At 38.5% G+C, this 21,784-nt stretch overlaps 1 protein-coding gene across 1 annotated transcript in view; it reads right to left on the reverse strand.

The window, feature by feature from the left end:
- Positions 1-13,325: 13,325 nt before the first annotated feature.
- LOC150099090 (uncharacterized) overlaps positions 13,326-21,784 on the reverse strand; it is a 479,515-nt gene continuing 471,056 nt past the window's right edge. Inside the window, exon 5 of the mRNA XM_090405399.1 lies at positions 13,326-13,689. Coding sequence (XP_090261525.1) covers positions 13,445-13,689 — 245 coding nt within the window. The 3' untranslated portion in view covers positions 13,326-13,444. The remainder of the gene's footprint in view (positions 13,690-21,784) is intronic.

Genomic DNA, 21,784 nt, shown 5'->3' on the forward strand with positions numbered 1-21,784 from the left:
GAAAATAACTGGACTCTTCTTTCAAGAATTAGCATCTTGTCCCCTGAACTAGAATTTTTTTTTTTTTTGGTTTGATTTTCATTGTGCAGGTAAGTTATAAAGTGATAGCGCTTTTCAATAAGGCCCATATTTAAATTGCATTACGAGTCGGTATTCTCGTTTTTCTTCGCCTAAGCTGAATAAATTTGTTAGTCAACTGTGCCATAGTTGAATGTGGACTAATGTTTCAGTAATCCTTTGATCTTCATAATGCAGATTAGCAAAATATATACGTTTATATTAATGCATAATACTTGTAAAATTTTTGAAGCATTTGACAGTTTATTGCTGTTAAGTTGTGCGCATGATTGGATGAAATTGGTTTATGGACTGCTAAAATTTCCTTTCAATATGAAAATTGTATGCATTACAATTAAGACTATTTGTAATTTGCATTCATTACTTAAATTTTCTTATGAAAAGAAAAATTATTGTAGTCGGGTTTTAACCCCCTCCATTTTTTGTGTGCGCGCGCGGGCTCTTCACCTGGCTGCCAGATCGAAATGTGTACCCATTTCCCTGTGAATGTGGATAAGAAGTTGAAAGCAACACGTGCAAGAACTTTAATATCCGATTGGCGGGAAAGAGAAAAAAGAATATTTGCGTTTAAGAAGTCAGAGTACACAATCTTGACTGGGCCAGCTGAATTGGAAAAAGTCCATTTTAAAAGTTTTAGTAACAGCGTTGTGTATCGGAAACAAAACTTCCCTCTCGTAATTTTTTTTATATCGAATTTAATACAAAAAACAGCCGCTGTAATCTATTTGGCCCCATATTGGGTACGCATGCGGCTTCATAGCAAAGTGCATTCACTGGGGGGAGGCCGCTACTTATACTATCGTGTTTAGTAATCCTTAACTGATTGATCAGTTGTTTCTTAATGAAGAAACAGCTGCGGATTTTGTGCATCGCTTAACCAAGGTTACTGGTATTTAAAAATTCCAGAGTTCAATTTGGCTCATTGATGGTCTCCATCGAAAACATTTTCTGTAGATATTTCGATGGGCACCGGTGTTACTGAAGCTTACTTCCGTCTCTGCTAAGCCTATAAGAACATGAGCGACTAACTCCAAATCCATTCGCATTCAACTGCAAGCCACCTAAGTTACTTTTAATTCATCTACTACAGTACTATTATTCCACGAGCAGCCTTCCTCACCAAGTTATTCCCTATTGCTTTTGACTTCGTTTGTGGGTGGATATTTAAGAAATGTTTTTCCGTTCAGAAAGTGCCTTAAATGGAAGGCGAAATATGTTAGGTTTTGTTAGAAATTTTATGATTTCATATTCCAATGTCTGTCTAAATGTATATAGAATAAAAACTGATGTGCACAATTTCACTATAAGCTGTTTTTTTTTAAATCAAAGCAGTGATCGATTTAATGTTTAGCACGATGTTCATTACTGGTTGGTCGAGTGGTTAGCGCTTCAGCTCTTTCACCCAACAGTCCATGGGTTAAAATTCATTGTCGGCAGTGCTGCTTGTCGAATGTGAACGAAATTAATTAAACTCATTCTGATGCTGGAATACGAAGCTCTTCGTTGTTTACATTCACTGCAAAACATTTTTAGGACTCTGCTTGACGATAGAAAAGCGCATTTATTATTTGTTAAATCCCCCTCCCGAAATTTGCAGTAATCATGCGCACAAAGTTGACCAGTGTTACTCTCTGGTTTCTGCTGATTTGCTGTCATTAAACTTAATAAAACCACAAAGGAATTGATTCATCAGAATAATGTTTTTATCTATTTCGTTCTTTTTTAGAGAGAGCAATTTAAATGTTTACGTTCATTGGACTTCGTCTTTCCGCGTGTTCACAACTGCGATAATCTGATCCGAGACCTGAATAGGAATAATAGAATACACTTTTTTTGCCCATACATGTACGGAGCTCATTACTTGTATAGTTTGTCTGTTACTTTAACCATGCTTCCATTACAACTCGTTATGTCGCAGTAATAATTTAGCGGAATATTGGATATGCTCAAATTCATGACATCGCATAGTGGAAAGAATTCTCAACTATGCATAACTAACAGTAAGAAAAATATCAGTGATATTTTTTTTTGTCGGAAAAACCTAATAATTTTAACACGAGTAAGTATTCTTTAGGCTGAATGGAAGCAGGATAAGAGAAATAGACAAATCATACAAGTAATGAGCTCTGTAACTTTGGCTGACCATTTCGTTAAAGGAAGTCCAGCTGAACTAACTTGCTCCCTAGTGCATCAGTTAGTACCGAAGCTAGGTTAGGGATCGGTAATCGCGTTTCCCTGCTGTAGAGATCAAAGTGGAATTTGAGCAAGCTACTCCAGGAGGGGCTCACAGTGGACAATGAAATTCATCTCCCACCTAAAATATCTGCAAAGTTCGAAGAACTGATAGTAGTTCGACTATCTGTTCTCAACTAAACAGGCTATTTTATTTTTTGTGTATTCTGATGCAGAAAAACTAAAGGCATGTGGGGAAGAAATCGAGAAAAACATTTTTGATTGATAAAGAATTCACGAATGTATGTGAGAAGGGAACTTACTGTTATTCGTGGATTGATTAAAAGCTGTAATCCACTAATTTAAATATCGTATAAGGATTAAGGGTTAGCTAACTGGAAACTGATATTTCCTATAGTAGATCAAATACGGAAATTTTGAAAGCTGTTTCCAAGCTAAGCAGGATATAATCACACATAGCGATGAAATTCATCTCGTGATAAGCATTCCTCTGCATTTGAACTTGTAGCTTGTTTTATTGTTTAAAGAACAGGCATGCAGTGGTCTACCAGCCCTGCCCTACTTAATAATCGCTTAAAGTGTATGTGTTTGGGAGGAGGGAATGACAGTTATGAATGTTGCAAGAGATATTTGATTATAATTTATTGTCGTAGGTCGCTGTTTGTTTAAGTTGGGTGTACTGTGCGTTCAGAACATCTCGTTTGTTCATGGACAATTTTTTCCTTCCATTAACCGTCTAATTATGTGTGTTGTTATAACGTAAGCGATTCTATTTTAAGAAGAGGGACGTATGTATTATATTAGAAGAATGCTTAATGGAATGAGTTTTTATTATCGGATTTCTTTCTAGGGAATGTGATCTAGTAGTCGGGCATCAGATGATTGAAATTGCTTGGTTATCATCGATTATTCAGTTCCCACACTTCTGTCAAGTGGAAATCAATAGTTCACGTGACATTTGATGCCATGTATTTCCATGGAATTTCTTCTCCCTTTGCTGTACTGTATTTCCGATATAATTGACAGCATTGTACTGTATGTATATATATACACCGACGTTCAGTAAACTAGTTTCATTGCATTCGTCTTTCAAACGAAATGCATTTTGTGGTTGATGTGGGTGGTTAATCTGCCAGAATGCACGGAAAGGAAGAGCTAATATCGATCTTTTCCAAAGTCACTTATTTCCTCACCAGACTTCATCCCATCTAGCGTAATATGCTAAGCAGAGAACACTACTTTATCCCAATCATTGGATGTTTTGTGTTGTTACCGTAAACTATAATGATCATTTTGGTTTGGCAAAACAGCATTACGTACGATATTTGAGAAGCTAATTAAATCTTGCATTAATTTAGAAAGCTGGTAAAATAAAGTAGCTTTTAACTAAACGTAATCGAACAAATGAATTTTTAAATACTTGGAGGAAATCACAGTGAAGTAAAACAGCAAGCGCTTAAAGCAAACAAGATTTCTGGATGTTTAAACAGAACGATGGAAAAATAAACATCTCAATACTGCAACTAAGACAAGTAAAAGGCTAGTTTTAACTTGTGCATCTGAAACAGTTACACTACTAAAGAAATTTAACTCTTTGGAAAAACAAAATTCAGTGAAATCAGAAATGAAGGATAAAGTATCTTTCACACGGAAAGAAGGAATGGCGAAAGCATGTTGACGATGTATTTTGAACAGATCTACAACGAAGCTACGCTGTTATCCATGTAATTTTGACGAGATGCTTCCTATCTATCTATGTTTACTTACATGGATTAAATAATGCGAAATCTTATAAACAAACTAGCGATGGTCTTCCTTTTATATGCAGTAGTGTTTGAAATGGAGATTTTATTTCAACGGTCTTGCAGTTATATTTGTGGAGACAGATTCGTATTCTTAGGTATGAAAAAATGTGCATTCTTTGTGAAACACAAATTGATTATTCTACCTTAACTACAGAATGAAATTATTAAAGAACACTGATCTTAGAGGGCGCTCGTGTTATTCAAAACAGAGGAGATATACGTGCGTATATATTTGCAGTACCGCAGTCTTTTAAACTGTTCTCAGTGCTGCATATTCAGGTATGTCAAATTATATATGGTATAAATAGACGTTTAAACACTGACATTTAATATTTCATTTTTCGAATTCTGATTATATATACCGTAAAGAAGCATTACTGTGTTTTAATTATTAATTCTTGTTAAATTAAATATGTTGCTGCATTGAGCCATTAAGTCCAATCTACGACTGTCTCCGATATTTTATTCAACATGCTTTTCTTCTTTGCAGGAACGACTTCTGGTCGTTTCACTTGCCACCTTTGCCACAAAGTGTACAGCTTCACTCAGAGCCTGCAGCGCCACCAGAGGATTCATCATTTCAAGACTGTTCCTTACGAATGCAAGGTGTGTGGAAAATCCTTGAGCCGTTTAGACACGCTAAAGCTGCATCTTAGAAATGTGCACGGCATCATTGCCGCCGAACGAAGCAGCAAGAATCAATATTTGTTGACTGAAGGAAACTTCTTGTATGAATCTTAAAATATTCCATTCCAACAAGAATTGATAATAAATATTTTTGTTCCTACAAAAAATGTTTGACCAAAAAAAGTATATTCCTAAATGTTTATTATTATTATATTTAATCTCAGCGATTCCATGGTTATATCTACAAACAGTTGTTTGATTACTGCAGTTTTGAACTCACAATTTCAAATATTTGCGATTAAGGAACCTTTGCAAAATATATAACGATCATATTTATCAGAGAAGTGTACCCTGAATGTGTTGGAAATAGCTCGTCAATCTTACTAGCAATTTTGAGCATTTCCTTGTTTGTAAAATTTACACAAAGTCCTGAACTGTTATTCTTTAGCGATCATTTGTAACAAGCATGGTAGTTTGTTCACTTGCTTCGGCCTCGACAGTGAATATCATTAGAAGCAAATCTCTTTCTGGAATGTTTTCCTTTGAGTTATCGTAGGAGAAACGGTGGAACCCCGATTTAAAATTAAATGGGATATTTTACATGAGTATTATTGTAATCCAACATCTTTTGTACAATAGCCTTGATGTATCGTACAAAACGCTTTAAATTATTTTGCTATTGTAACAATACGAAGTACCCAGGTATGTTTTGTTTCGTGCAGACCATTTGTAGTAACAAGAACATACGAATAGTGTTATCTACATAAGAAAATACTATTGCAAAATTGACCATTCTGTGATGGTGTGCAATCATTTGTGAATAAAGTTCCAGAGCTCGACAAATGCACTCGCGAGTAGCTGCAGACTGGACAAAAATATTCTAACTTCTCCAGCCATGCTACACTATTCATCATTTTCTAGAACTACTACTTATTTGGACATGGCTCATTTAAATTTTTTAAAAAATTGAAGGGGAGGAAAAAGGCGCGCATTAACCTCATCACATAAGGAATTGGCAGAAATGAGGAAAAGACTGACCAAAGTTGATTCTAAATTTCGTGGCATGAACTTTCAAAGGTCATTAACAGGACATGATTTATTCAAGCCCTTGTTACCCCCTACCAAATATTTCATTTTAATTTATAATGGCTGAAATTCAAGAGGTTCTCACAAAAAAAATAAGACAGCTACTGGTGGAGGTTGAACTGTCTTCTCAGTCTCAAAACAATTAGGAATAAAAAAGGCATCAGGGGCTTTTTTTTTTAAAAAAAATGTATGTACTCCAATGTGCAAAAAAAAAAAAAAAAATAGACCAGATAATTTATTTTAAGTAACGCACACGATAAACAAGGCATATGAACGTATTACCATAGTTTGGGTTGGTAATGCGTAACTTCAATCTCCTGGAGTTAACGAAGTATTGGCGGTCTAACCGTACCATCTGGATGGGAGGAAATGCAGGCCAAGGATGGCAAACCTCAGCTAAAATCATATTACTTCTGAAAAGTCTTGAAGGAAATTTCAGAGGACAAAGACCCAGGACTGGGGAAAGGATAAACGGAAAAATCAGAGTTGCTACTTGGAAAGTTATACTCTTATTTGTATGTTAGAAGAGCTGGTTGCAGGACTAAAAACAGGCGAAAGTTGATTTAGCTATAATCACTGAAACGAAAAAAAATCAGAACATCACATATATTGATTGCGAAATTGGATGAGAAGAGATCTAAATCAGAAATGGATAAAGAAGATTCCCCAGTAGAAAGTAAGGAATTTTATAGACTCATCTACTACTACTAATAGGTAATGAATCGATACCATCTATGATGGGTAAATTGTCTTGATGGTAAAAAAATAAATAAAATTTGCATTTTACACACCCATCAAGGGCTCACTTTAGTGAGTACAGGCATGGCAAACCTGAGGTACCAGATGCTGGACCATGCCTTACTTCATGTAATATACATCTATTATATATTATTCTGTAGACTGGTCCTTCCCCCCTGATGCTATTCGAGGGCTAGGGGTGAATCTTTCCTATCTTGCTAAGTCATTTCGTCTTATGCAGCCACCAAAGGAGGCAAGCTAGCCTCAATAGGTGCCAGTCCCAAGCCCGGATAAATGGCGAGGGTTGATGTCAGGAAGGACATCCAGTCGTAAAACTTCACTGCCAGCTCTAGCTATGATATGAGTCAAAGAGAAAATGATATAAGGGCTGGGGCGTACCCCTTAAGCGACGCGTAGCCACATCGCCCTACAGCTGCGAGAAGTGGACGAGGGCTACCGCATCAAGGGTGGGTGCGGTTAAAGAAGTGAGCCTAGCAGGTGGAGAGGATTCCACTCTACTGAATGTTGGAAGCATGACTGGAAGGGGAAGAGAAGTGGCAGACATGATGAGGAAAATGGACATTTTATGTGTTCAGGAGACAAGGTGGAAAAGGCAAAGGAACTGGATATAAATTGTTCTACTTTGGAGGGAAGAAATGGTGTAGGAATTGTGGTGTGTGGCAGAATGAAGGGCGAAGTACTGGAAGTGGGTACAAGGAGCGACAGGATCATGCGAATGAAATTAGGTCTTGGAGAAGAGCAGGTGGTCGTATTATGTGTATATGCCCCACAAGTTGGCTGCACAGCAGAGGAGAAAGATGAGTTCTGAAACGTGTTAGATGAAGAAATGAGGGAACTGGAAGAAAACGAGATGGTGATTGTCAGAGGAGACAGAATAGAAACTGTGAAAGGGTGCATGGTGGCCACCGAGTGGGAAGGAGAGGGTTGTGGACTTTGCAGTAGCGTTTGACCTGGCAATTGTGAACTCGTTTTTCTACAAGAGGGAAGAACATTTGATAACATTTAGGAGTGGTGACAACAGTTCACAAATTGTAAAGTAATTCCAACAGATCAAGTAGCACAGCAACACCGACTACTGTGCGCAGACTTTAAAATAAGATCGAAGATAAGAACCCATGGGATGAAGACAAGTGGTTTCGCTTAAAAGAAGAGTATGAGGAATCGTTTTAGGGAGAGGGTGTTAGAGAGGATTTCGGATGGACTGGAACCATATTTCAAAAGTAATCCTGAGCTGTGCAATCGAGGTGCTTGGTGAGACATCTGGAAAGATTAGAGAGCAGAAGGAGGGTTGGTGTTGGAATAATAATGTCCAAGTGGCAGTGACAGCTAAGAGGAAGGCAAAGCAGGAGTGGAAGAGGATAGAGAAAGAAAGCAAGAAGCCAAGAGAGTTGTGGCACAGGCGAAGGCATATCGAGATCTGTATGATCAATTAGAAACAAAGGAAGGACAGAGAAAAATTTACCAACTAGCGAAATGTAGAAATAAAGCAGCAAAGGACATCTTACGTGTGAGGCAGATCAAAGACGCTGAAGGAAGAGTATTATGGAAGGATGTGGACATAAGAAACAGATGGAGAATATACTTTAAAGGACTTTTGAATGAGAAAAATGCAAGGACTCACAGAGAAGATGGACAGCCTTCTGAGGCGGATGGTGCAGAACATCAGTAGAGTGGAAGTGATGGCGGCCATGAAGAGGATGAGGAATGGAAAATCAGTGGGCCCCGACAGGATTCCGGTGGAGGCATGGAAGGCACTGGGGGAAGAGGGAATTGACCAGCTGTGGGACCTGTTCATGAAAGTTTGCCAACAGGAAAATATACCCGAGGAATGGAGGGAGAGTACTCTTGATCCCATCTACAAGGGTAAAGGGGATCAAGAGTACTCTCCCACAAGTTATAAATTACAGTCTTACACAAGACTGTAATTTATACAGAGGAATAAAGTTTATGTCCCTCACGATGAAAATCCTAGAAAGGGTTCTTGATGGAAGGAGGTGGAGATTGCAAAGGAACAATTTGGCTTCATGCCTAGTAGATCAACAACAGATGCTATCTTTGGGTTATGGCAGATGATGGAAAAGTATCGAGAGAAACAACGGGAGCTACATTTGGCATTTATTAGACTGCCAAGGCAAGAAGTCTGAGGGAGAAGAAGGTTCCAGAGAATAGGTCAGGTTGGTGCGGGAGATGTACAGAAATGTGAAGACAAGTGTTCGGACCTGTCTGGGACAGACAGAAAGTTTTCAAGTAACAGTTGGCTTGCATTAAGTCCGTTTCTGTTTAACATTGTGAGAGAAGATGTGCCTTGGACAATGTTGTGTGTGGATTCAAGAGAAGAAACGGGAACTAAAGTGGAAAGATGGAGAAAAGTACTGGAAGAGAGAGGTATGAGACTGAGCAGAAGTCAGACAGAGTATATATGTGTTGCACAGTGGGCGGCAGGTTGGAGGAACTGTAGGGAGATGGCTGGAGTGTTATGCGATAAGAGGGTGCCGATCAATCTGAAAGGTAAAATCTATAGGACAGCAGTGAGGCCAGCTATGACGTATGGTATAGAAACTGTAGCCCTGAGGAAAAATAACATCAGCAGGATGGAAGTAGCAGAGATGAGAATGCTTAGGTGGATGTGCGGTGTGACCAGAAAGGATCGTCTGAGAAATTACTATATGAAGGGAATAGTGAAAGTTACGAACTTGGAACCGAAGATACAGGAGGCAAGGTTGAGATGGTTTGGTCATGTGATGAGGAGGGAGGACGAATATGTGGGAAGAAGGGTCATGCAGATGGATGTGCAAGGAAGGAGGAAGCGTGGGCGGCCAAAGAAGAGATGGAGGGAGCTAGTAGAAGGAGACTCATCATCAACAGTGACCCCACTTAAGTGGGAGAAGATTGACAATGAACGTGTATGTGTATATATATAATAAAAATCTCACTACAAACAGAAAATGCATATAATTATATTTATTTAACAGAATGGAAAATATATTCTGATTTAAAACAGCAGAAAAAAAGAATAGGGAATGATAAATAAATATATTTATATAAGGAACAAAAGAAAACTAATTATTATCATATATATATAGTGGAGTTAGACCATTTTTTGCACATATTTGTTTGTCTAATGATGTGGATCCATAAAATAATTCATGCATACTGGAATGAAAGAATATATATCTTTAAATGCAATTTTAACAGTTCTTGGAGTGCATGCCCCTCAATCAGGAAAAGAAGAAAAATGACTTTTTTTTAAGTTACAAGGAATATATGCAAAAGTAAATATATAATTATAGATGGAGACCTCAATGCCAGAATAGGAATGAGAAAAAATGGAAAATGACATTATTATATATATAATCAATGTGCAAAAGGTAAAAATAAATGCAGATCATTATTTGCGTACAAAAAAAAATAATAATAATAAAACTAGAGAAACAAATTACAAAGCAAGACTAAACGATTCAAGTATAAGAAACCTATGATTACATCAGCAGAGTACGAAAGTCTAGGAATACACAAAAAATTACATGGGAAAATAGATTTCTTGACAGATAATACTAACACCAAAAACTCACAGAATGCTTTAAAACAATGAAAGAACTAATCATTTAAAGGAGACAACCTAAGTAAAATTTTAAAAAAAATGATAAATTAGCAGGAGAAGATTCATCAGAGATTATCAAAATACGGACAAATAGTACATTCAAGAAGGGGGGGGGGTAAAACAAAATCTGCTGATTACAGATGCATTATTTTACTAAACACTTAATTAAAAGTGTGAAATATCATACGAAGGAGAAAAAATACATTTATCTGTTAAAAAATTGAAGCCTGATAAATATAGAACACTCAATCCAAATATATTGTGCATTGCTTGAAAATGTATACAATATTTGGTAGCAAAAGGAGGTGGGAGGTATGAAGATATTTTAAAGAAACTAAATTACAAACCGAATGGCTGATATCTTAACCAACTGAAAAGAGGATTTGGATAGATAATGAGACTGGAACAGACCAGTATGGCGTGTCCGTAATCAGCATGATCATAGAAGCTTTTGATAAGATGTACTAATATAGTATAAAGCACCCCACGACTTTGTGAGAATGCATTATGTAACAGGAGGTCTTTAGACAAAGATGTCGCCTTTCTCCAATCTTATCTCGGAAAAAATGCCCACAGTGCTGAAATATTTTAATCACTTGGGCTACAATGAGGATTAAGACGGTGGGGAACGAATGTCATGAGATGTGTGATAGAAGAAGGAACAAAATTATTGAAAACCAAGTCGAGTGGAGGAATTTTGTGAGATAGAAGAGAAAAGTTGATCGTGCTGGAGATCTAAATATAGCCGAATAGGAAACGATTACAAACATTTTGGGAAAATATGGAGAAAGCATGCGAGAAACACTTATATATAAAAGATTTGAAATAGAATGTGAGCTGCTATAACATTGAAAAGCGTGTAAGAAAATTTTAAAAAGAATCAAAGTTAAGCAGGTTTGACAGACGAACTGCATACACAAATATTATTGAAGGAAGACGACCCAACATGGAGTTAAGATGCAGTCAGGGAAAAGAAGAAAGGTCCTAGCAAGTCAACATGTGCTCTGAGAAAAGTAAAGCAATGTGTAAAACTAGTCTTGGAAAGAGTGCTGTGAAAGGACTCAATGATGATCAAAAAAAATTATATAATCACTTTGCTAAATGAAACAAGAAGTGACAAAAAATAGTCCAGAGTACAGGTAGTTAAGTACATTCCAGATGATTAATACACATCTATAAATAAAACTGAATTTGAGAAAACCAACTAAATACGATTGCGATATTTATAAACTCATGCATCGATGATTTTATATCGCTACAATTACTCTATAAAAGTGGAGGGATGTACTGAAATGAACAGCTTGGCAATCATCGGAGTAATGGAAGATTTAAAGCACTTGAAAGGGCTAAAATGAAATATAGAACAATAAAGTCTACAGTGACTAAACGAACAGTTCGCTTGATACTGTAAACTTATTACTCGACCACATTCTTCCAAGGTACACTTCCCTCTCGCTGTCTTGAAATGTGAACACTTAAAAAAAGCATGCGGAGGGGGGGGGACCGAATGTTGAAGTTTTATAAACCGTATAACTGGACTAATGAGGAAGGTTAGTCATTTAATTAGAGAAAACGAACTGGATTCTAAATTAGTGTCGCCGGCTGGTTTGCAATGCAGGAATGGACAACTTCTCAAGTATTCCGCCGTGAAATGATTCTGTCCAAAATTAATAATGAGAAATACACGCAAGAAAAGTTTAACTTTAACAAATAAATGAGTAAACTCCCGTGGAAAATAGTACGGAGAAAGATAAGGCACAGAGGAACTGCGCATGTGATTAACGGGGGGGGGGGGGGGAGAGATTTCAGCTCTATTAAGAAATACGAACTCTTTTAAACGCTTGCCTTAATTGTTAACGTGCTGAAGATATCTTCTAAGAAGACCGAACAGGCGGTATAAATTAAACGACAGTGCAACAGAAATGCAAATAAAAAGGATCACAATACAAGGTAGAAATACGCATTTATATTAAAACGCTATAATATAATATATATATATAGACGAACAACCTTCAGTAGACTTCGTAATTACAAAACTGCATTCGTCAATTGAGGGCAGGGCCGGCCATCTCGTCGGTACACATTTGCGGAAACGTATTATATTTTATTTCGAATGTTTTTGTTTTCCTATGCCTAAATCATTTTCAGGTAAGAGGTTTTACAATACGTTCATTTCGAATCCTTTAAATTTTACCTTTGAAAAATATTTTAGGACCCCAAAAGGTTTCTTGCACCCTTTATAGAGAAGGTCGGTCCTGATTGAGGGATTTAAAAGTAGAAGAAGAGAATAATATATATTGGCTGTCAAGTTCCTAATGTGAAAGAAATCGGAGAACTGCGGCAAGCTATAACGTTACTTCTGACAACAACCATCAGGTCCGCGGTAGCTTAGTGCGTAGCGCACATGCTTGCTGAGTAGTAAGAGCTGGGTTCAAACCCAGACGAAGGCGTTTCGGAAATTCTTTCCTGCCTTCCTTCGCTCAGTGCTGGAGTTAGTTGGTCTCGGCCCGTGGACGTGAGGGGGGGGTTTCCTCCCCTCACAAACAGAAAACCAACCGGAGGACACACGAAAAATACAGACAAAGGCACAGAGATAGCTTGGGAGTCCAACACACCGTTTTTCGGTGTGTTGGAATTTCAAGACTATCTCGGGGGAACCACCCCAGACGGGAATAAGGGGTGGTTCCCTTACTCCCTTTCAGCGCAGTTACTTCTACAGAATACTGTGGATAAAGCACAACGTACGTATTGCGAACTTTCCTAGTCTAACTGCTATGTTAGGAAAAACTGGACGAATTAAAAAAAAAATAGACATTTTAAATACACCCCTCCATACGAAAAAGGAGGGGAGTACATTACAACATAGAATATTTTAATTAATTACTTGAAAATGTAGGTTAATGATATTTCTACTGCAAATGAGTTGCCATAGTAACAGATTTCAGTCTCGACACTAACCGTGCAATTGTTATCCCTACATCATTTTGAGTGAAATAATCCCAAGCAACTTCTGTAAGTACATGCGTTTATTACTCTTTCTTTTAAGGTTACACGGTGATCAGGGACACAGTGTTTTGTGTCCCTGAATTCTTTATTAGTGTGATGGTATTGCCGAGAAATAATGGAAGACAATTAATTACTTCCTTTATATAGTGGGGAAGAAAAAAAACATCTCGAAAAGTAGAAACAGTTTTATTTTTAACAGGAGTTCAATTACACGATTATAAAAATAATCATCTCAAAAATTTCAACGCACAATTCTCCTTTGAACCGCAGGGGCACTTACGGCAGGAAGTCAGTTGATGATGAGTCCGTGGATGTTCACCTTGTGTTCCCGAACGTAGTCCTTCCGACAAAACTTTTTGAGACAGATGTCGCACTCGAAGCGTTTCCGATCGACTAGCACGTGCTTCTCCATGTGCCTTCTTAGAGTTCCTTTGCTGAAGAACTTCTGGTGGCAATAAGGACATATGGGATCCTCGCGCACCGACATGGAACCGTCGCTGTGAATGATGACCCTCAACTTCTCAGCACGGGAACCTACGGAAAGAAAATACACAATAAATCGCCATCGCCTCACTCCTTTTAAGTAGCACTATAAATAATGAACACCACTCGATTGTGTTGCCAACACTTTTTCCTTATCATGCGCATCAATTTTGCATTTAAGATATTAATTAATAAGATTTTAAATTTAAATTAAAGTGTTACAAAACCATACTCGGCTTTGAAAAATGAGAAAATTTTCTCATGTCATACTGCCGGGTGGGCCATTTTATGATGCATATATTGTACAGTATATCCGAGAAAAGCCATCTGACATGTAACTTCCTAATTTTTATTAATTAAGCATTATCAAATGGAAAAAACTCTTTATTACTACTGAATTCACTGATTATAACACAGTAACATGTTTGAAAAGGAACTTGCATATATTTTATGCAAAACAGTTTCTCCTTGCTGATAAACATAAAAACGTATGACCTTTTGCATCTTTCCATTCGACAGCGACTGGCTTGCTTACTGAAAATATGTTTTGGGTACATGCATGTTTGAGGCTCGTACAATTTTGTTGGGAACTTTAACAGTCTTCCTCCTTTTCTGATTTGATGCTACCTCTTCTTCATAATAAGATTCACTGCTTGTGCTATCTATAAAGAGAGGGGGAGAAAAAGACCTACGACGTCATTCATATAATTCAAAATGTAAAGCACAGCATATATTACTGTGATAAAACGAACAGCTTTCCAGCCTTTTAGCAATCAGTGCACGTGCGTGATTGTTATGCTGGTTAATGTATTACTACTTACGTCATCTCTTGCTATCAAATTGTTTTCATTCTCATGTTTCTTATTGCGATGAGTACGAATTCAAATCATTTCAGTTCCTTTTTTAAAACTTTCAGGCGTGCCTGTGCGTCTCGTATTACACACGAGATACTTATTTAAAATATACACTGTATGTAATAACTAAACAGATTTTACTCCATTATACGTAAAAAAGCAGACATTTCTCATTATTATCGCTGGCCAAACACAAGTAACTTGATGGTGGTCTCCCAGTGATACCGCTGAGGTATCCACCCCCCGGTTGCTCATCAGTTGTAGGCCTTTCTTCTCTGGGGATTTCACCTTTCAACTCCGCACCGATTTCGTTGAGTTCAGCACAATTGCCTTCATAGCTTGATAGGTAAATTGAGAGCTCCACTGAAATTTACGAGGCCTTTACGATTATATCAGCAATCTCTTCCCCCGGAGCACTTTTTTTTTTAAGTCCCCGTGAAAAACAAGAAACAAAAATTGCTAAGAATTAAACACTTTTTTTTTTAATTTTTATGGCTGACGTCTTATCTGATGATATGTTTGTTTTTAATAATTATTTTAAATATATATATGCACCGTCTCTGAGGTGTTTGTAGTTTTTTTCTTTTTTTTGTCTTCCGAATTACACGTTTTCAAAGAGAAAACGGAAATGCGAGACAGTAACTTTCGCTTGAGTTGTCAGGGCTCATGGTCATCATGTTTATTTTGACTTATGCTCATCAATTAGGGTTTAAGCACGTAGTGCTGACATTAATTCCGTGAAGCAAGAAGCAATCGATTTTAATTACTCACGTCCCAATCTGGTGTTTGCAAGACTGGGTGATCATCTGACTAGATGTTAATAAAAGTTAAAATATAACTAGAATTATGACCATTCAAATCAACAATCACGTTTCGACCACACAGCATCGAATGACAAAACTTGCTAGCTGTGCACAGCCGATCACTCGTTGCGTTAGCACCGACGTTAACTGATGGCTTCAACAGCTTTCAGACGAGTGCCGATGCTAAGAGGGAAGCGTTATGCGCAGTCAGCGTGCTTCATCATTCAACGCTTTGTAGTAATCACGTGATAGCATTCTCTGTCAGAGCGCCTCCACGAAATTATAGTTTCGCAATAGGACCACTGGGCATTTCTCATGCGCTATTTGGGATGTTCGAAGTTCATTATTCTGTACGCCATGGTTGTTTAAAGCCATTTCAGAACGAAAGCGAAATTGTAACACTTCGTTCTTCTTTATCCACTTTGCAAGCGAGATGTTACTATTTGAATTCTGCTGTGGAAATGGAGATTTGGGTCGGCCTTTGGGTGGAAGAACAGATGAACTTCATTGCTCAGATTGACTCCTGCTTACTGGGTTGCTGAACACTTAATTCTTGACTTTCACTCTGTACTAATGGACCCTCGGATTTGACCTTTCGCGAGAAATCAAATATGTACAAAAGTATTGCAGTCACTTTGGGGACTGTATTACAAAGCAGCGCGTTTGCCGAATTCCCCGAATATGTAACAAGGAACCAATCGATTTATTGAACACCGTTTGACATTGTTGGCAGGTGAATCAATGCGAGAGCGACGCTATCAGCAGGAGAAGGAGGCACTTTGGATCTTGCCAAATGACCTGTGACGAAAGATGAACAAATCAAATATGTCTCAGCTGGTTCGTTTATATTTGACTGTCGAAGGATTTGTAATCAGGCAGTGAGAAGAAGGGCTCATTCATTCAGTCACTCAACAGGGCTTCCTTTGGCTTCTCCCGAAACCAACTTATTCATTTTAAAAGTTTCAGTCATTTTAACGTCCTCCGAGTGAGCGAAATTCAATGGGATTTTACAAAGAACGCGCAACAGATTGGATGAACTGAGAAATAAAGATCGCGCAGGCACAGATGACGAGCATTGTGATACGCGTTAGGACATCGTGTATGCTGTTTGCGGGAGGGGCGAAGAGATGTTCTTTGCAGTCTGCGGGTTGCATTTCAACTAATGAATGGTGCTTGAAATCCCCCTAACAAATATATATAAATATAAAAAGTAGCATTTTTCCGCTTACAATTTTACGTTGGAAATATCGGACCAACCTGCATAAGGAATTTATATGGAGACGGCAGTTCTTTTATTATCCTTCAAAAGAAGTACCCTCCCTCAGCAGACACAAGAAAGTTGCTTCGACGGTCGCTTCGAAACATCACTCGTTAACATGATTTCACGGTAGCGAACTCCGCACCACCACCTTTGGGACAAAATGCTTTCTGTGGGGAGGTTGTCAATGCAGTTTGCCTATATGCGGAAGGAAGCACTGAGTTTCCAGGGAAAGAGGTAAGACACCCTTCTCTTTTCATCTTCCATCTGAAAAGGGCACAAAACGGGAAGACGTCGATTTTTAACACCTTTGTGTGTTAAATATTGTTAAGATTATACGAATTACTGAAAATGAATGAATGACTTTACGGTGACAGATGCGAATGGAGAGTTATAATATTTCAAACCGGTGAAATTGTTCGAAATAAAGCCTTTCAATAAACGGATTCACATGAGCAAACCGTTGAGTATCTTTCTGCTTTTTACCTCGAAAAGACAGCATCTATCTTCGAGTTGGGGTTGTACTGTGAGACCGTACGGATAGGGTTTGGGGGCACTTTCTTCGTCCCCCCCCCCCCGTTGTGCATTTGCCGGTAAGGAAGCAGTCCAAAACGTACTAAAAAGCAGCAGTCATCCCACCAGATACAGACTTTGATGCAAAAACGGTCCTGGCTCACCCCTCTAAAAACTAAGCCATAAAGCACTGTTCAAACCAGTAGGATGAAGTCAGTGGTACGTAAGTATCTAAGACGCGCATCTAAACTCACGGAATCACAGATGGGCAGCCAGTTTCTGGTCCCTTCCAACCTTAATTTCACGTCTTCCACGTTGGCACGCGAAAGTTATTTTAACAGTGATGTTTGATGGTGTCGGAAACATGAATCGATTTAACCACGAGAACTGGTCTAGCCCCCAAAAATGTTTTTCTGTATTCGTTTAGTCTGCGTACGATACAACAAGACACGGGGGGGGGGATAAGCAAATGTTGCCTGTTTATTTTTTTCTTTTCACTGAGATGACGTATTTACCACATTCTCACGCGCTATTCTACATATTTGCAGAACTGAACTCGGCAAACACAATGGAATAGTAAAAATGTCAGTTTGATTTAAAAATATAAATATAAATAAAGTCGCAGGGCCCAGATCTGAAGAATAAAGTCTCCCCCCCCCTCTCTCAAAAGCTTGCAACGGCAGGGTGAAAAGGTTGTCAAAATGCTTCAGTAGTTCGCAATTAGATTCAGAATAACGATGAGTCTGTTTCCCTTGATCAGAACCAATTTTCATGTTTTTCTCCTTGAGATAAATTATCGCTTCATCAACAGAAGAATCCACTTTTGTGCTTAAAAAAACCAATCAAATGGTGGAGTTCGCTTCTTTCCCAAAGCGAGTCGTAGCAATCTCCGAATTATTTGCGTACCACTTCCCGATTCGAAACAGTTTCATGTACACGCGAACAAAACACAACAAACACTCGTCCTTCGCCGTTATTTCTTCTCAATAGCAAGCTAAAGTTAATAACACCGTCCGTTCTGCTGTACCTACACAGAGAACCTCGTACACTACAATCGTGCCATCTGGACGACTGCAGAAAAAATTTGAATCACAACTCGTACCACGATGCGTCTGCATACTTTAAAGCAGTGCTTCCCAAACTTATGGATGTAAAGACCCCCTTTGGAAAAATTTAAATATTTCGCGACTTCCCCATGGAAAAAAAAATCGTAATATAGACATATTATTATAATATTTATTGTATTTATATTCAATATTTTGCGTTCGTAAGCTTTTTTGTGCTTCTTATCAATACCTTTGAAATGAAACTTATTCATATAAGCAATATTTACTAATATTCATTAAGCGCCGAAATACACAGGAAGCAAAGTTTGTGAACCAACACCAGTGTGAGAATTTTTCCATCAAAATATAAAAAAATAAATGATAAAAATTAAATACGTTTCTTTTAAGATTAAAAAAAAAAACTACTTAGTCTTAAAACATTTTAAATTTGTTTTCATTATTTCACGGCCCCCTTGGGGGCCGTGACCCACAGTTTGGGAAGCGCTGCTTTCAAGAACAGGCCTATAACCTGTTGTGTAGACATAATGCATCCCAAAAAAAAAAAAAAAACGTAAATGGGTTCCGTGGTAACGTAATTGATGATTTCTACAGAAGAGATATCAAAAGATAAAATATCTGATCTACTATTTCCTATCACTTCCATGTGGTAGTGTACGTGTTAGGCAACAGCTCCATTAACATTATTATTATTACGTGACACCCAGTGGCGTAGCTAAAGCTTTTGTCACCCCTCTCAATACACACCAAAAATACTACAAAAAGTCAAAACGACGAACAGGGAAATAAATTAAAACACTATGTGTATTTTTGAAGTAAAACTTTAATTTCAACATTCTAAAATGTTATTCTTCTTGCTTTTCTTTCGATGACATTGGCGAAGTCTATTTCGTAGTAATGTAGGAAATTCTTAATCAATTTTATTTAGAAAAACTCCTCTCACAACTAGCAACACCTACAGCAATTGAGGAAAATTTGCGGTAGTAATGCAATATTTGGAACCGAGTTCTCGAGACTCTATTTGAGAATTAACTGAAAAAGTTCAAAAAAGCTCAAAGTGCCGCCTGGGACGAACCGCCCGCCCCGCCCCCTCCTAGCTACGCCACTGGTGACACCTCCAAGGAATCATTGAAAGAGGGCACACTACAACTTTCCATCTCCGCCACTTAATCCCAAACTAACCCGATCCGCGACTATCATCATCTACACACAACGCCATCTACTGTTCAACACCACCATTTAATAATAATAAAAACGAAGTATTTTCCTTAATAACGTAACTCTGCACCCACTACTGTTTTTCCATTGATAAGAAATGAAACTGTAAACATCGTGAAAGATAAAGAATGGCGAGACAAACACTTAAAACTTCACAATCACTGCAAATACATATCAGATCTGCTATTCGTTTAATTTCGCGAAATGGCACGCTTTGTCCTGCTGATTCTGCACTGTGACGTGAAATCCTTTTATTCGTGCTATTCTCGTGAGTGCTGTTGCTTGGATACCGTTAAACGTTACGTTAATAGCTGAAATACATAAAAACTTTCAAGCAGGCGACATTTTGCTTTTCTTCACGAGTTTTCTAAGAGGGTTTTTAAAGTGCGAATAATCCATTTCAGTGTCGTTCTTATAAACCTTAACAACAGCATCACGCTGACACATTCGGAATCGGTGAGCAGGTGGCCTCGCAGTCACTCACCAATGCAAAGTTCCGCTGCGACAAGTTGAATGAAATGGAGACAGACGTTTACGAACTGTCAACACGCAGACGCCAACAATGCTGCATTCCAACCACGTGATCAAAGTTCTTTCAGCAAGACTTGCGGTTGTTAATACGCCTGCGTGTTAGAAAGGAAATAGGCAACATCAACTCCGGTTTACTGGTGCCGCTGTGATGGGAGAGGGGAATGGATATTTCGCGCGCGTAAAGCGCCCTCTTTGAGAGGACGGAAATCACTGGCGTTCAAGGTCTCTTACGCGAGGAAGTGTCGGAAATATAAACACGGCCAACATTGAGAAATGTTTTACGTTTGCGATGCTAATCTTAAAACTTAGCGGTTTTATTTTTTGCCATGCGTAGAAATTATATATATCTGGCGAGTGAGGGGTTCGCTGTCACTTACAGGGAGCGAAAATATTTCATGTACTAACAGAAGGATTTTTTTATTTATTTTATGATAATACAGCTTAATTCAGAATTGATTAAAGCAGCGTTTCCCAAATTTTTCCTACGACGGCACACTTCACAAATCCTGAAATTTTAACGGAACACCTTGGTTATAGTCTAATATTATCGGTCTCGTATTCAATGTAAAGCTGAGCGCATCGCAAAAATGCGACAGCACACGCTACAGGCGTGCCGGGCCGCATCGCATCGCAATTGACCTTGCATGTGGCCGCACGTTTCCAAGAACAGATACCTCGTAGTTCATAGTACGTAGTACGTAGTTCACTCGTGCTCGGAGGTGTCGACAACCGCGGGCGGCTCTCAGCCAGCGGGTAAGCCTTAATAGCACAATCCACACGCAAAATCAGGAGCACCCGATTTTCAAACATGTTTGAACTTGTCGCAGCATTTAAAACCATTCCAGGCTCAGATTAATTTTGATAAATTTTCACCTAACACTCATTCACTTTCCGTGGAATACCAGTGTTCCGCGAAACACAGTTTGGGAAACCCTGGGTTGCAGATTATTATTTTTTGGGGGGAGGGGGGGAGATCAATTGGCTTGGGAAAGAACGAATCATTCGCAAAACGTCCACGACCAAAGCGAGATTCGAACCAACCGCCTGTGGGATGGCGAGCAAAGCCATAACATGATATTTTTTGTAAGCATTGCTTCTGTTCGACCAATCCGAAACCCGTCAGTAAAGCACCGCTGTCATGAAAGACACCCACATGGACGGCGCAAAGAACCACGTGATTAATAAAGGGCATGCAGATATTTTTTACGCTCGTTATTTTTGCTATTTTGTTGCTTTAACAGCAAATCATCTGTTGCTTGCTCGTTCTGTTCATTCAGTTATTATAAGCGACTGATCCCTAAATGGTAGGGAGAAAGGATTTCATCTTTTGTAGGGTTTGACACCTTTTGATAGGGATGGAAGGCACATTATGAAGGAGTCTTTTATTACGACTCCTAAATCACCTGCGTGAATGAAGAGTTTAGAAATTAAAAACAAAACGTGTCTGAGAGATTAATTTTACATATTTTATGAGAGGCAAAAAGTAATCAATTCTGCACATTTTTGTTCTTGAGAACATGAAAGTTTAACGCAGTTCCAACAAATGGAAGTGACTTTTGTTGTTTGGCTTTGAAATTAGTTGCTGAACTAAATAATACGCGCAAGCATTAAATAGCCGTAAGTTTCACGAGGAGTCTTTTCCTGATTTTTTATTTCTGAAACACGACCGGCATCCCACAGCAGACGATCACATCAACTGGAACCCAGCCTAACACGCTTGGCGTTCACTTGAGGCATGCGCACAATGTTGAAAAGGAGGGGAAGGTAAAGGTGTTTTTAGGTACCACGAACTCCTGAGTTTGCGATGGTGCACGTGATAGGATCATCACCGCCTTCTCAGCGATGGTGGGCAAACAAGCGCATTTCCTGTTTCTACTCACGCCTTGATTTTCTGCTAAAGCCGGT

Source organism: Typopeltis vanoorti, chromosome 15, assembly GCF_054136105.1.
Source record: "Typopeltis vanoorti isolate ZY-2024b chromosome 15, IOZ_Tvanoo_1.0, whole genome shotgun sequence".
NCBI classification, from domain to species: domain Eukaryota; kingdom Metazoa; phylum Arthropoda; class Arachnida; order Uropygi; family Thelyphonidae; genus Typopeltis; species Typopeltis vanoorti.